The 14089-nt window shown below is 43.1% G+C and overlaps 1 protein-coding gene across 1 annotated transcript in view; it reads right to left on the bottom strand.

Annotated features, from left to right (window-relative positions):
* Positions 1-14089, bottom strand: part of DLGAP3 (DLG associated protein 3) — a 55214-nt gene that overhangs the window by 10466 nt on the left and 30659 nt on the right. The window contains exons 6-8 of the mRNA XM_053921566.1: positions 6882-7095; positions 6304-6614; positions 5827-5912 (exon numbers count right to left, since the gene is read on the bottom strand). Coding sequence (XP_053777541.1) covers positions 5827-5912; positions 6304-6614; positions 6882-7095 — 611 coding nt within the window. The remainder of the gene's footprint in view (positions 1-5826; positions 5913-6303; positions 6615-6881; positions 7096-14089) is intronic.

The following is a 14089-nucleotide window of genomic DNA, read 5'->3' on the forward strand; positions in this document are numbered from 1 at the left end:
TATCAGCCTAGTCCAGACAACTGATCAATATTGTAGACTGAACCAACTTAGGAAGCTCCCACCCACCCCTTAAACATATAGAAATGCTGGGTAAAATGAAGTGAAAAAGATGGATGGGCTATAATGCCAAGCTTGAAATAAAAAAGAGAAATCTTCAGGTAACCAGAAACAAAAAAGAAATTCGAAGCATGAGTAGTGAGAGGGAATCTAAGCCAAATGAACCAGAGGAATATCAGGCTAGACATATGCTAGAGGCTAGATGGTAACAGCCAGAGAGAACAAGAGAAGAGACCCCAAACCTGTGTATCCTGGGGAGCTGGAAGGAGAGCCCATGCATAAAGCCAGCAGCCAAGAAGGGTCATTTCATTTACAACCTTGAACTAGAAAATTCACGTCATGATTCAGGAAAGTGGCCAGGAAGCAAGATGTTGAGAAAACAAAACATTAAGGCTGCTCTCTGTGTGGGTGTGGGGTTCACATGAGTACTACCAGTGAAATACAGAAATCTCAAGCTAAGATATTAACTCTAAAACTGGCCCCAAGCTCAAGAAGTACTTTGGCACAAAGGAAATTGAACCCATGAGGAAGGTGTGGGCAGTAACAAACAATAGTGAACACATAAATTGTTCAAACTGTTTGTAAAACTGAACTGTGAAACCATAAAAGATAGAACAACAACTGATTCAGAAGAGTTTTTTAAAGAGGTATAATCAAAATACTATTAGATAAATATAACATGGAAGATGGGAGGAGGGCATTAAGAAGGAAATTAAAGTGTTCCAAGATACCTGTTTTATGCCTAAAAAGGACTAATTTTAGACTTCATTCGAAAAATATAAAACTGAGCCCTGGCCTGGTAGCTCAGTTAGAGCATTGTCCTGATACATCAGGTTGCAGTTTCGATTCCCGGTCAGAGGCACATACAAGAATCAACCGATGATTGCATAAGTGAGTGGGACAACAAATCAATGTCTGTCTGTCTGTCTGTCTGTCTGTGTCTCTCTCTCAAGTCAATAAATAAATTTTAGAAAAGAAAAATATAAAACTAAGTGTATTTGTTAAAAACTTGAGAAAAATCGTTACTAAAATGTAAACTTCCAAACCAGTGGAGGAAAAAAAGAGATATAAAGTAAATTTGAGCAGTTCAATAGAAGGCAGAAAAGTAGGGGAGGAGTACCGCAAAGAAAAGCATATCAAATGGTAAATGTTTAAAGAGATGATAGAAATAAATCCAAATAAGTCAGTAATCAAAATACATTATTAGTGGATGAAATATATCTACCAAACTCTAGCCCCATACTGCTTACAAGCAACACATCTAAACAGGAGGACATAGGAAGATTGAAAATAGAAGATGGAAAAAGATAAATTGGAAAATTAACCCAAAGAAAGCAGCCATAGCAATAAAATCAGACAAAACAGACTACCAGGCAAAAACCATTTGTAAAGACTAAAAGCAGGCTCTTTAATGATAAAACGGCCAACCTACCAAGAAGATAACAACAATCATAAGACTGAATCCTTCTAAATAGCACCTTCTCAAACTAAAACTAATAATAAGAATAAAATTACCAGGAAAAATGACACATTCACAAACATGGTGAGACCTTTCAACACACCTTTCTTAAAAATTGGAGATCAAACATCCAAAAAATCAAAGATAACCATTTGAAAAATACAACTGATATGTCTGATCATACATGTGTATGTATGAGGAAGGAAGCCTGACAAACTCTGAGGAATGAATATCATGCAGAAGGCATACTATGACCACAGATAGCAAATTTAGATTCAATAGTGAAAAGCCAGACTTCCCCGAAACACATCTGAAAACTAAAAAAAAAGTTTTAATAATTCATGAGTCAAAAAGGAAATTATGATAAAAGTTAAAAACCATTTCAAACTAAACAATAAAACAGAGCATCTCAAAATGAGATGCAGCTATAGCAACTTAGTTAGAAGGAAATTTATAGCCTTAAAAGCACATGTTAGAAAATAAGAAATTGTGTTCAAGAGGCTGAAAAAAGGGCAAATATGGTAGAGAAAAAGAATATGATAACACAAAAGTAGTAGATGGAAGAAAATATTAATGATAAAAGAGAAATAAATAAGAGAGATGCTCACCGAAACCAAAAGCTGGTTTTTTTAAGACTAATAAAATCTAATTTAAAAATATATTTCAATGGTAAAATATACAAACCTCAGGCAAGACTGATCAACAAAAGGGGGAAGGAATGAAAAGAGGCATAACCAATAGATACGATAAAAGTTTATAAAAGTATAATACTATAACAGAATATTTTGCCAAAATTTTCAAAAATTGTCAATTTTTGTAAACTGGTCTATTTTTTAGAAGAATACATATCACCAAAATTAACTCAAGAAGAAAACTAAAACCAGAATAGATCAATAGCCACTAAAAAAACTGAAGCTGTAATTCAGAAAGTTTCTCCTATCCCCAAAAGGCATCAGGCTGAGATAGTTTTATAGGCAACCTGTACCAAACCTTTAAGAAATAGATAATTCCTACTTTACACAAATTGTTCCAGAGAACAAAACACAGAGAATGTTATCAAACTCATCTTAGGAGTCTTGCATAACCTTCACATCCAAACTGAATAACAATAAAAACAAAATAGTAGGCCAATATCATCTACGAACACAGATATAAAAATCTTAAATAAAGTAACGGCTATTCAAAAATCCAGCAAGGTGTATAAAAATTATACAGCAAGTTGGTGACTAAAACTGCTAGAGTTCAATATATCCATTTTTCTCTTTGTCTATTCCACAGCCTCCCTTGCAGCTAAATACCACCATGTGAGGAGGTTTCAGCCAATGTGCTGTAGGTGAAAATCTTTTTTCAAAGGAAGGCTGCACCTCTCCTTCTCTCTTCTTCCCTCCTATTGCTCAGTAGGCACAGAATGCCTATAGCTTGCCCTTCAGCTCCTTGGGTGTGAAATGATACACAAAGGTGGAAATGCAGCAAGACAGGAGCCTTGGTTCCTGACACTTCACTTCTACAACCAGGCTTTTTTTAATTTTTATTTTTATTTTTAATGAGAGGGAAAAACAGTAAGACACTATTGAGGCCCCACTACTCACAGGCAAACTTAATCCCAATTGATAATAGTATCAATCATGGTTTATCCCAGGAATGAAAGAAGGGGTCAATGTGGGAAATCCATTAATATTGTATAATTCACCACATTACAAATGAAAGGAGAAAATCTATCATCATCCAAATAGATTCTGAAAAAAAGTTCAATAAAATTCCACTCTGATTTTCTATGTAAAAAAATAAAATAAAAATTCTTAGCCAACTAGAAATAAAAGGGAATTTCCTCAACTGGATAGATAGCATTCATCAAAATCTGTACCAAGCATCATCACACTTATGAGTGGGCACTGAGAAGATACCCACTAACATCAGGACTGGGACAAGCATGGTACACTCAACAGCAAACTCAAAGTCCTATTCAATGCACTGTTGCAAAAGAAAAATTAAAAGAAAACAGATTTAAAGAAAATATCCTCATTTGTAGAAAAAAATAACTGACTATATAGAAAGCCCATTCTGATTTTCGGATAAACTAGGAGCCCTAATAAAAGAGAGCAGCAAAGTTGCTGAATATAAAACCAATACATAAAACTTACATGTCCCCATATACCAGCAGTGCCCCATTATAAAATACAATAGACAAAAAAGATCCCTTACACAAGACCTTCCAAAATGTAGAAGACCATTGCCTTTCTTCCCCATATCCACTCTTACTTCCCTCAAATTCATTCCCCACTCAGCAGCTAGTGATCTTTTGTAAACTTAAATTAGATCATGTCACACTGCTTTAACCTTTTAAGGGCCACTCATTAGTTATAACTAAATCTACTTCATCAAGCCCATGCTCAGCATGACCTGGCCCCTGCCACTGCCCCATCCCATTCCACACCAGACACAGGAACCTTCCTTCAGTTCCCCATGCAGGTCAAACTTTTCCTGCCCCAGCACCTTCCATATGCTCTTTCCTCTTCCTGGAAAGTAACACTCTCCACCCCCACACCGCAATCATCACCTGAGTGTTTCTAGTCAATCCTCAAGTCTCAGCTTAAATGTCATCTGCTTAGCCTAAATAAGGTCCCTTCTCTCTTAGCTCCTGCTTTTTTCTTTCATACTCCCACCATAATGTGTAATAATATCCCATTATATGTTATACTGTACTGAGTAATCATATTTTTATTCATAGATGATTTATTCATTGCCTTGATTCACCTCTAGACCATAACTTCTATGAGGGCAAGAGTCATGTCTTTGATGTTTCCCTGAGCATTTAACAGGAACTGTCATATAAAAGATGCTTAATAACTATTTTCTGAATGAATGACTCAATGAATGAAGGACAGTTTGCTGATTTAGCCAAAGTCTCAGTTCAATGCCTACTGCACTCTTTCCAGGACTCAGGCTTGTTAGTAGTCATGGGGGGACGCCAGAGGCGTATCTGGATGAGGGACCACGAAGCCTCATGTGGGAGTGAGTGGGATCACATGGGCTTGGTTTATGATCTATGGGGCAGCATTGGAGTATGTGTGTGTTGGGGTGGGGGGTGGGGGGAGCTGCCGGGTTCTGAACGCAGAGCTGCATCCATCCATAACTCTTAACCCACCTCTCAAGAAACGCAAGTCATGGACTTGAGGAATTGGGTTGGCCATAAAGTGCTGCTTAGCTGGGATCTTTGTGGAATAATAAGAGTTTGCAGGACAGTAGCTTTCAGGAGTGGTAGGAGCAACAAGAGCAAACTTTTGCCACCCTTGATGGAGGCATTTACAGGCTCAGGAGTATGTGGAGCTGCAGAGAGCTGGAGTAAGTGGAGAAAATGGTGACTCCCACAGGAACCCCAAGAAGATTTGATCAGGCACACACATGCAAGACACCCTAGGGGTTCCCAGGAATAGTTGGGGGAACTTTAAGGGAGGCCCAACAGTGGCAACTGGGAACAGAGCTGCAAGGGACTGCTACTGGGACTCTGGTTCTATTCCTCCAGTGGGTACAGCCTGGGAGATGCAGGTTGCCATGTAAATCTTGCAACCAGCCCCAGGCAGGTTCCAGGACACCACACTTAGGGCCACTGGCCTGGTGGTACTGCAGCCCAGAGGGCAGATGGGCCACATAGTCATCAGAGAAAGCATCTTCCCACAGGAACTCAACAACACAGGAACTTCTCCCAGTATGATCTCCAGAGCTCACAAGGTAATGCTCCCATTGGAAATTAAGGAAGCAATGTTTCTGAGGCCACCTAATGCCAGAATGATGGCTGCTGGTAATTCTACCATCATGGGCACACCACAGACTCAAGCATATAATACCCCCAACTGGTTAAACACTGTGTGAGCCAAGTGAGGAGGAGTGTTAATATTGGCCAGGGGCCCCTGAGAGGCAGTCTTCATTTTTGTTTATTTCTCTTTGAGCCCACATACTTTGTACACCAGTTACAAGACACTGGCAAAATCCTGTCATCTCCTTTAAAGGACAATTGTTGGAGGCCTGCTCAACACCTACCTATTACCCCTCCCTCCCCTCCACCACTGTATATCTCCTGTCCACCTCCGAGCACCTGGGACAGGCAGGGGTACAAGGAGAACTCACTTTAGATTTGGTGCCTGCCCATCTCTGCAGATAACCCTTGTGGCTGCTCTAACTGCTCCCAATTAAAAGGGCTTGGTCTCATGCAGGAAGAGAGGGTGCCCAGGGAGACCAGGCCACTGAGGTGGATATGCAGCCCTCTCTCCTCTTCTCCCCGAGGAACTTGATATGGCCCCACTCAGACCTACCTCTTGTCCTCTTCCACCTGGACGCCTATGGAGTGGAACTCTCTTCGACTCCTGTTCTCCGTGTCTGAGTCTGAGATAGTCTCCACCTGGTGGCAAGTTTGGCGAGTCAGTGGTGGGGGCTAGACCAAGGATGCCAGCCCTTCCCGGGGAGAAAGGCCAGCAATGCTTGAGTCCCAAGCCAGCTGGCAGATCCTATAAAGACAAACGGCCTGAACAAGATGAGAGACCCAGGAAGTTAGTGGCATCCAGGTGGCAACCTTTGCGCACTACCACTCGCCAGTAGGGATGACCATGCCTGGGAGAGGGACAAGGGAATGGGCTAGGGCTGGTTGAAGCAGCCTTGTTGATGACTAGGCACAGGGGCTACCTGCAGCTCAGAAGAAGAACGTCTATGTACCCAGAAGGTCCCAATGACCCACTCAACCGGTCCCCAACAGGCCAGGACCCGAGTTTTCGTCTGCCCGCCTCCTTCCGCACCTGCACCCCAATGGACGGCCGCCACTTCCGCTGCCGCGCCAGGCTCCGCAGCTCCTCCCTGCCAGGAATAGTCTTGATGATGAGCGTGGGGGGCTTGGGGCTGGCCCGAGGTGGCACCGGCGCCAACTCCAGAGTGCGCGCACCCACGGCGGGGCCGTCCAACCCGTCGGCGGAGCTGCAGCGCCGGGCGGGGCCCTCAGCCGTAGGGAAGCTCTCGTGGGCGGAGTCCGTGCTGCTCTGGGCGGTGATGGAGATGCGGGGCGGGGCCTGGCTTCCCGGGATGGGGGGCGGGGCCTTTCTGAAGTTGAAGGCTGCGGCCAGGAACGCAAAGATGCAGCGGGTGAGAAACCCGTCCCGCCAGTGTCTGGGGCCGACCACCCCCCACCCCTACACAGTGCCCAGATCTCCACGTGCTGCCACATACAGAGCCGAGGGTTGTTCTCCCCATCATCCATCCACTCCAGAGGGGCAAGCGATCTGCCCAAGGTCACACAGCACAGCTGTGGCAGGGGCCTGAACCAGAACCCAAGGACCTCTCCAACCTTGGGCCTGGCCGAGGGCAAACTCGGCTTACTCACAGGAGCCGGGCCTCCCTGAGACAGAGGCGGGGGCAGCAAGGAGGGGCAGGCAGTCGTCGTCTTGAGAGCAGCCGGCCTGGATGGCCCGGAGGTAGCTGTGGCTCCGCATGCGGAAACAGCCGGGCAGGTCCAGGGCGTCCACGGCTTGGGATTCGAGCTCCCCAAACACAGACCCGCACACAGCCTCCAGTTGCTGGTTCAGCTCCTCGCTGAGCTGGGGGACAGGGGCCAAGAAGATAGTTACTGGGGTTGGAGGATGTCTCTGAGGCATTCTACCTCAAGAGTATGTCTAGATCTGCAGAGGCTGTGTCTCTGTGCCAACTCTTTTGCCTTGGGACTATAAGAAACCCTCACTCTCTGCAAAGAAAGATGGAGGCACCTTTGCCCTGTGCTGCTCCCCAAAATGCCTTGAAACCAGACTTAGGGGTCCAGTCTTTCCTCTAAATACTCCTCCCTCCACCCCATCTATGCCTCTCCCAGGTGGCTGTACCTTAGCCTCCGGACCACCCTATGTTCTTCTCCCCCTAGTCCCAGCCCCTCACGTTTCTCTAACCTGATCCTAAGGGACAGGACCAGGGACCTGAGAGGCACCCTCCTGCCCAGCATGGCGGTGGGGGGCTGCAGGGAAGACCACCTTTTATTATTCATGATCCACTACGTTGCTGATTGAAAGCAATATATATGTAGATATAGATATAGATATGGCAACAGGATAGACATAAACAGGCAAGTGATGGAGCAAAAATTATTAACCTTCAAGTGTTCCAGCCCCCTTCCCACCTTTGGCCCACACTGGTTCCTTCCCTGCCCTCCACCTCTAAGGAAAGCCCAGCCATTGTTGGACAAGCTTCTCATTTTTGTTTCTGATATTTTGTGGTGCAGAATCATAGTGTTTTAAAAAATTAAAGCGACTAAGAAAAAAAACAAAACTTTTATTCACAGAACCGTGTCACACAACACTGCCCTGAGACTGAATATACTGCAGAAGCTGCAGCTTCGTTTGTGTTGTATGAGAAAAGTGCGCAAAGAAAAAAATAAAGGTAGGGAAAGAAGATGGGTGCACATTTGACCCTGAGATTCAGAGCAGCCAGAGCGTCAAGGAGTACAGCCTATAAGTTGCCTGCATGGTTATGAAGTAAGACCCACATAAACTCAAGTGCTGGCTCCACTACTTCCTTGGAGTGGGGCCTGAGAAAGTTACTTAAGGTTTGGGGGCCTCAGTTTAATCATCTGTCAAATGGGAATGATAATGGTACCATCTTCATGCTCTATTTGAAGGACTCAAAAAAAAAAAAAGAAACCTGTGAGATACTTGGTACAGATACCGGCACAGAGAGAATGCTCAGTCTGTAGCATTTGAGAGTCCCCGGGACTACCTGGGGAACACAGTCCAGCACTCCCATCACTGAGCCCAGGAGAAACTCCCCCATGAGTGATTTATAGCAGCCATGGAATGAAGTCATGGACAAGAGCCTCAGTAGCATCCACATGACGAATGTGACAGCAAGCCTGCCATAGCTGCATCTCATGTCATCTCTCAGGAGAGACTCATGGCATCATATTTATGTGCAGGCCACAGAGGCCCAAAGGAGCGGCATGATTCATACGTGAAATGCAGTTCAGTGTCTCCATACCTGAGCCTCCAAAGCATAATATGGTATCATGAGATTCTACATCAATTTGAGAAGAAATCGCCATTCCATTCTATCAGTGGGCAAACTAAGGCCCAGAGAGGGCCAATGAATTGTCTAAGGATGCCCAGCGTGTAAGTGGTAAAACCAGTTAAAAGCCAGGTTTCCTGGCTCTCATGACAGGCTTACTGACCATCATAATCTCCCAGGGAGCTTGTTAAACCGACATTAACTAAAGTCCCACCTCAAGGATCTGAACCCAGGGCTATTTAACTATATACCTCTCTTTGCTTAGGCTCCTTTGAAGCTCAGAGACAACTTTGCTGGAGAATCAGACTCAGTGGTTCCAATATGGAGCCCGTAATTTAAAAAAGGACTGTCTGGATTTCTTTTGGCAGCTTTTTCTAAAGGAACTTTATTACAGGTGTACAGAAGTCATAGGCTGTGGAAAAATCAATCCAAGATCCTGTGGAAGTTAAGTTCACCCACATTTGACTGGCACAAGCCACATTCCTGTGGCAGCTGTGGCTTCACCATGGCTCTTGCGAGTCTCCCTCTCAGTTTTCTATCTGTGGACCTCGGGGGCACCAAGGACCAGCAATGGCAGGGTATTTCCTAGAGCTCAGGAGCTGATGTAACTCCTACTACTTCTAGGCTGGGCTTAGGGTACTCCCCCAGTGGAACCAATCTGGCCCAGAGGGTCCCTCGTGGAACACAGAAGAGCTGACCTAACCCTAGCAGCAGCATTCTGGTCTCAAGACAGGATACCAGGGATGGAAGGACTCTCGCTCTGCAGCTTATCTGTGTACCTCCAGCCCTCTTCTGTGTGTAAAGCACGAGGCAGACTATCTGGCATGCAGCAGATGCTCAGTGAACATCAGCTACTATTATTAGTAGCAGGAGGTTCTTAAGTCACAGTGAGAATGCCTCCGAGAGACCTCTCTTTCTCAGGGGTTCTGAAGCTCTTGAAATCCCAACCATATGCTATTCCCATAACTAACTCCATACGAGGTGGGGGTGGGGTGGAGGTGGGTGAGAAGTTCCCTGGGGCCACACACCTCCCATCGCTCCAAGCCAAGAGAAGCTTCTGGAGTTCCAACAAAAGACCAGGATCCAAGGGAAATACAAAATCATATAGTCTCTCGGAGGAACATTGCACTTGAGTTGATCTTTGCTGGATTATGATTATGATTATGACATGGTAACATTATACTGAGGATTCTTCTATTATTCCTGGACTGCCTTCCACCCTGCTCCCCCAGCTCCCACCTTCAGGAGAGACAAAGTCAAAAGAATCCTCTTGGGAAATAGAAACCTTAGCTTTTTTCCAAACCAGACTCAGAATCCATAAATATTTCCAAGGGTGTAGGATATTTAGAAGAAAATACTTTGTTTGGGACTAACTGAAAATTGTCCATGGTAGAGTTGGTGGGTCCAATTGGGGGTCAGCCAACAGGCCATATATCTTATGTATGTCATTCAGTTTAGATAACCTTAAAAAACCTTCCCATCTCAAAACACTCTAAAACACTGGATGAAATATAACAAACATTATTTTATATGCATAGCTGAGCTCACAAGAAAGCAAGATAAATCCCCAGAGGACAAAAGCGGAGAGGAGCTGGGATATCAGAATATTAACTGTGTGAGCCAAGGCTTCAAACAGCCCAGTGGAGGTGGAAGGTGAGGGGAGGGGTTGCTGGTCTCAGTAACCAAAGGGCTTAGGTTTTGACATTCACTTTGGGGCAGCTGTAAGGTTTTGTGTGCATGTAAAGCATGGTATTGGAATGAGAACTTGCATAAAAGTAGGAAAGGGGAAACCTTTGGTGAAAACGTAGACTAGGAAGAAATATTATTAGACAGACTGATGATAAGGAAGCTAGCCTATAGTCTAGGCACTGTGGGGAATAAAAAGGGAACAAATCTTCTAGGAATTTGTACCCACAAGGTAATGTTCACACAGACACAGGATTCTGTGTGCCTGCATGGGCCTGCATGAGCCAGAGCCACCTAAATTAAAAATTAACATGAAACGCTAAAACCAGACCAAGAATAGTCTAATAGAAGTGACTGCAAAATGTTTTCTGCAGACCTACTCCTAACCCAGGCTGCCCAGGATTCTCACAGATAAAGCTCCATCAAAGATCAGCTCATTTTAACCCAACAGGTAGACAATCTGACATGGACCCTAATGATTTCGAACTCCTGGCATCCACACCTTTGTGCAGTCCACTCCCACTGAGCGTGGGCCAGACTTATCAGTCCACGTCCAATTAATGGCATATGGCCGGTACAATGGACTGTCACTTCTGATATTTGACTACCAAAAGGCTGTGGCTTTCATGTTGGATATCTACGCTTACTCTCTCTCAGAGTCTTTGCTCTGGGGGAAGTAGGCTGTTATGTTTGAGGAGCCCTAAGGGAAGTCCCACATGTCAAGAAACTGATGCCTCTGGCCAACAGCCAGCAAGGATCTGAGGCCAGCAGGGAGGCAGAGCTTCCCCCAGTGCAGCCTGGAGAGGACTGCAGCCCTGGCTGACACATTGACTGAAGTCTTGTGAGACGCTGATCCAGGGGGCACCCAGCTGGGTTGTGCTCAGATTTCTGACCCACAGAAATTGTGAGATAATAACTATTTGTCATTCTAAGACACTATGTTTGGGGTAATTTATTCTGTAGCAATATATAACCAATACAAACTACGACATAAACCAGAACTAAACTGTTATAGAGTTAAGCCATTGAGAATTTAAGGGTCACCTGTAACAGCAGCTAGTGTTACCTTAGTTAAAACAGATTAACTTTCAAACTAATGTGTTTAAAAAAGCTAAAGCAGATTAGCTTTCAAACTAAAGTGCTTAAAATTTCTAAAACTTAAAAGATAAAGCTGAAACTATAAGAAGAAAATAAAAGTTTTGAAAAAGACTACAAAGATTTGAAAAGGAACAAAATCAGATTTCTAGAAATGAAAAAAAAGTCAGTGAAATTAAAAACACAATCAGTTAAATTGTAGATGAGACACAGTTGAAGAAAAAAATGGTGAACCAGAAGATACGTCTGAGAAACTAACCAGAAGGGAGCAGTGAGAAAAGGAGATGGAAAACATGAAGGAGAGGCTAAGACACATGTGTAAAAGAACAAGAAAGTCCTACATACAACTAACAGGAGCTTCAGAGGGGGTCTAGATAGAATATGGAAGGGGCAATACTTGAAGACATAATGATGGCGGCTGAGAAATGTCTATACTTCTACCATCAGGCATGACAAAGAAAGGAGGACACAAAATCCTATTCCATCAAGACAACTATAAAGCTGGACAAAACTGCCCAAAGCAACCATATCTTCACTCTGAATATCAAAAACATTTATTAGTGAAAACTACTGAACTTTTGGTAAGAACAGCATGAGTCTATGGTATTTTTGCCTGGGGTTGCTCTCATTACCTGAGCTCCCAATAATTCAAAAAGGGTGGGGCAGGCTGTGAAAATCAGCTGCTTCACTGCCGATGATGGTAAACAGGCCTCACTTATGCCCTGGCTGGTGTGGTTCAATAGATTGAGTGCCAGCCTGCAAACCAAAGGGTCGCTGGTTCAATTCCCAGTCAGGGCACATGCTTGGATTGTGGACCAGATTCCCAGTAAGGAGCACATGAGAGGCAACCACACAATGACGTTTCTCTCCCTCTCTTTCTCCCTTCCTTCCCCTCTGTCTAAAAATAAATAAATATAATCTTTAAAAAGGAGGGGCTCACTTAATTTAGAGCATCATCAGTTAGAGTGTCAAGAACAGGAAGAGCCAGCAGCACTGAGAGGCTGAGGTTTTGGCACTGTTTGAGGAAAGCTATGGACTGGCAGACTAAGCAAGAATTGAATGGGGGAGTCCCGGGGGAGTGAGATAGCCATAAGCAGTTTTATAAGCTCTCCACATATCCGGAATTAACTAGAGGCTGGGTGCATGCACAAGAGAAGCCAGAGAGGCCCTGAGCCAATAAAGTCCATGCACATGTACAGAAGAAATACAGGGGTGAAAAGTAAAAGCCAGGGCAGGCCTGAAAACACCCTGAAGGCTGTACTCCCTCGCACACATAGAGAAGCATAAGCAGAGAGGAAAAATCTTACTGGCTTGTGGATTTTGAGCATAACCTCTCACCAATCTTTGGTTGAACAGTAAGCTATGCAGACGAAGAGCAACCCCTAGAAAACCAGGCTTAAAAATAAAAACAAGAGTTTACATTTGGCAGGAAAGATGGATTTTACAGATATAGTCCTAAGAATAACAAATAAACAAAGCAATAGCAACCTTCAAGAGGTAAAGTAAGAATCCAGAGTTGCTACAGTATATTAGCTAAAAATGCTCAGTATTCAACAAAAAATTATGATACATTCAAATAAATAAGAAAATGCAAATGTTCCCAAATGTCTGATTTACCAAAGACTACCAAGCAGTTATTATAAATATGTTCAAAAAAGTAAAGGAAATCATGTTTGAAGATTTAAAGAAAAGCATTGCAACAATGACTTAAGGAATAGAAAATGATAACAAAAAGATATAAATTATATTTTTTAAAAAGAACCAAATGAAAATTCAGAAGCTGCAAAGTTATTAATTCAGTTATTGTTTATAACTGAAATAAAACAGTTCACTAGAAGGGCTCAGAATAAGAAATGACCAGTAAACTTGAAGCTAGATCAGTACAAATTATCCACCCTGAAGAATAGAAGGAAAAAAGACTAGAAATTAACAGAGCCTCAGAGACCTATGGGACAATATCAAGTATACAAGTATACATATAATGGGAATTTCAGAAGAGAGAGAGAAAAAGGGGAAGGAAAAATATTTGAAGAAATAATGGCCCAAAACTTTCCAAATGTGATGAAAAACATCAATCTATAGATCAAAGAGGCTCAATGAACCCAAGTGGATTAAACATAAAGAGATCTATATCCAGACACATTACATTCAAAATGTCTCAAGTTGAAGGCATTAATAAAAGCAAGAGAACAAACAATCCATCACACACAGAGAAACAACCGTATGATTCACAACTGGCTTTTTATTAGAAATGATAACCTCTAAAGGCACTAGAATCATACAAAGTGCTGAAAGAAAAAAGGGTCAACCAGAAATTCTATATCCAGCAGACTATCTTTCAAAAATGAAGTAACAATAGCTCTGGCTGGTGTGGCTCAGTGGACTGAGCATGAGCCTGTGAACTAAAAGGTCATGGGTTCAATTCCCAGTCATAGCACGTGACTGGGTTGTGGACCAGGTCCCCAGTTGGGGGCATGTGAGAGGCAACCAATTGATGTTTCTCTCCCTCTCTTTCTCCATCCCTTCCCTTCTTTCTAAAAAAAACAAAAAACTTTAAAAATTGTTTAAATAACTAAAAAATGAAATAAAATGAAATAAAAACATATTTTCAAATAAATATAGACTGAAGAATTTATTGGCAGCAGACCTATCTTACAAGAAATACCAGTGGAAGTTCTTCAGACTAAATGGAAGCAATACCCAATGGGTGACTCAAAATCACAGGAAGAAATGAAGAGCACCAGAAATAGTATATATGTGAATAAA

Source organism: Desmodus rotundus, chromosome 3 (genome assembly GCF_022682495.2).
Source record: "Desmodus rotundus isolate HL8 chromosome 3, HLdesRot8A.1, whole genome shotgun sequence".
Taxonomy (NCBI): Eukaryota; Metazoa; Chordata; class Mammalia; order Chiroptera; family Phyllostomidae; genus Desmodus; species Desmodus rotundus.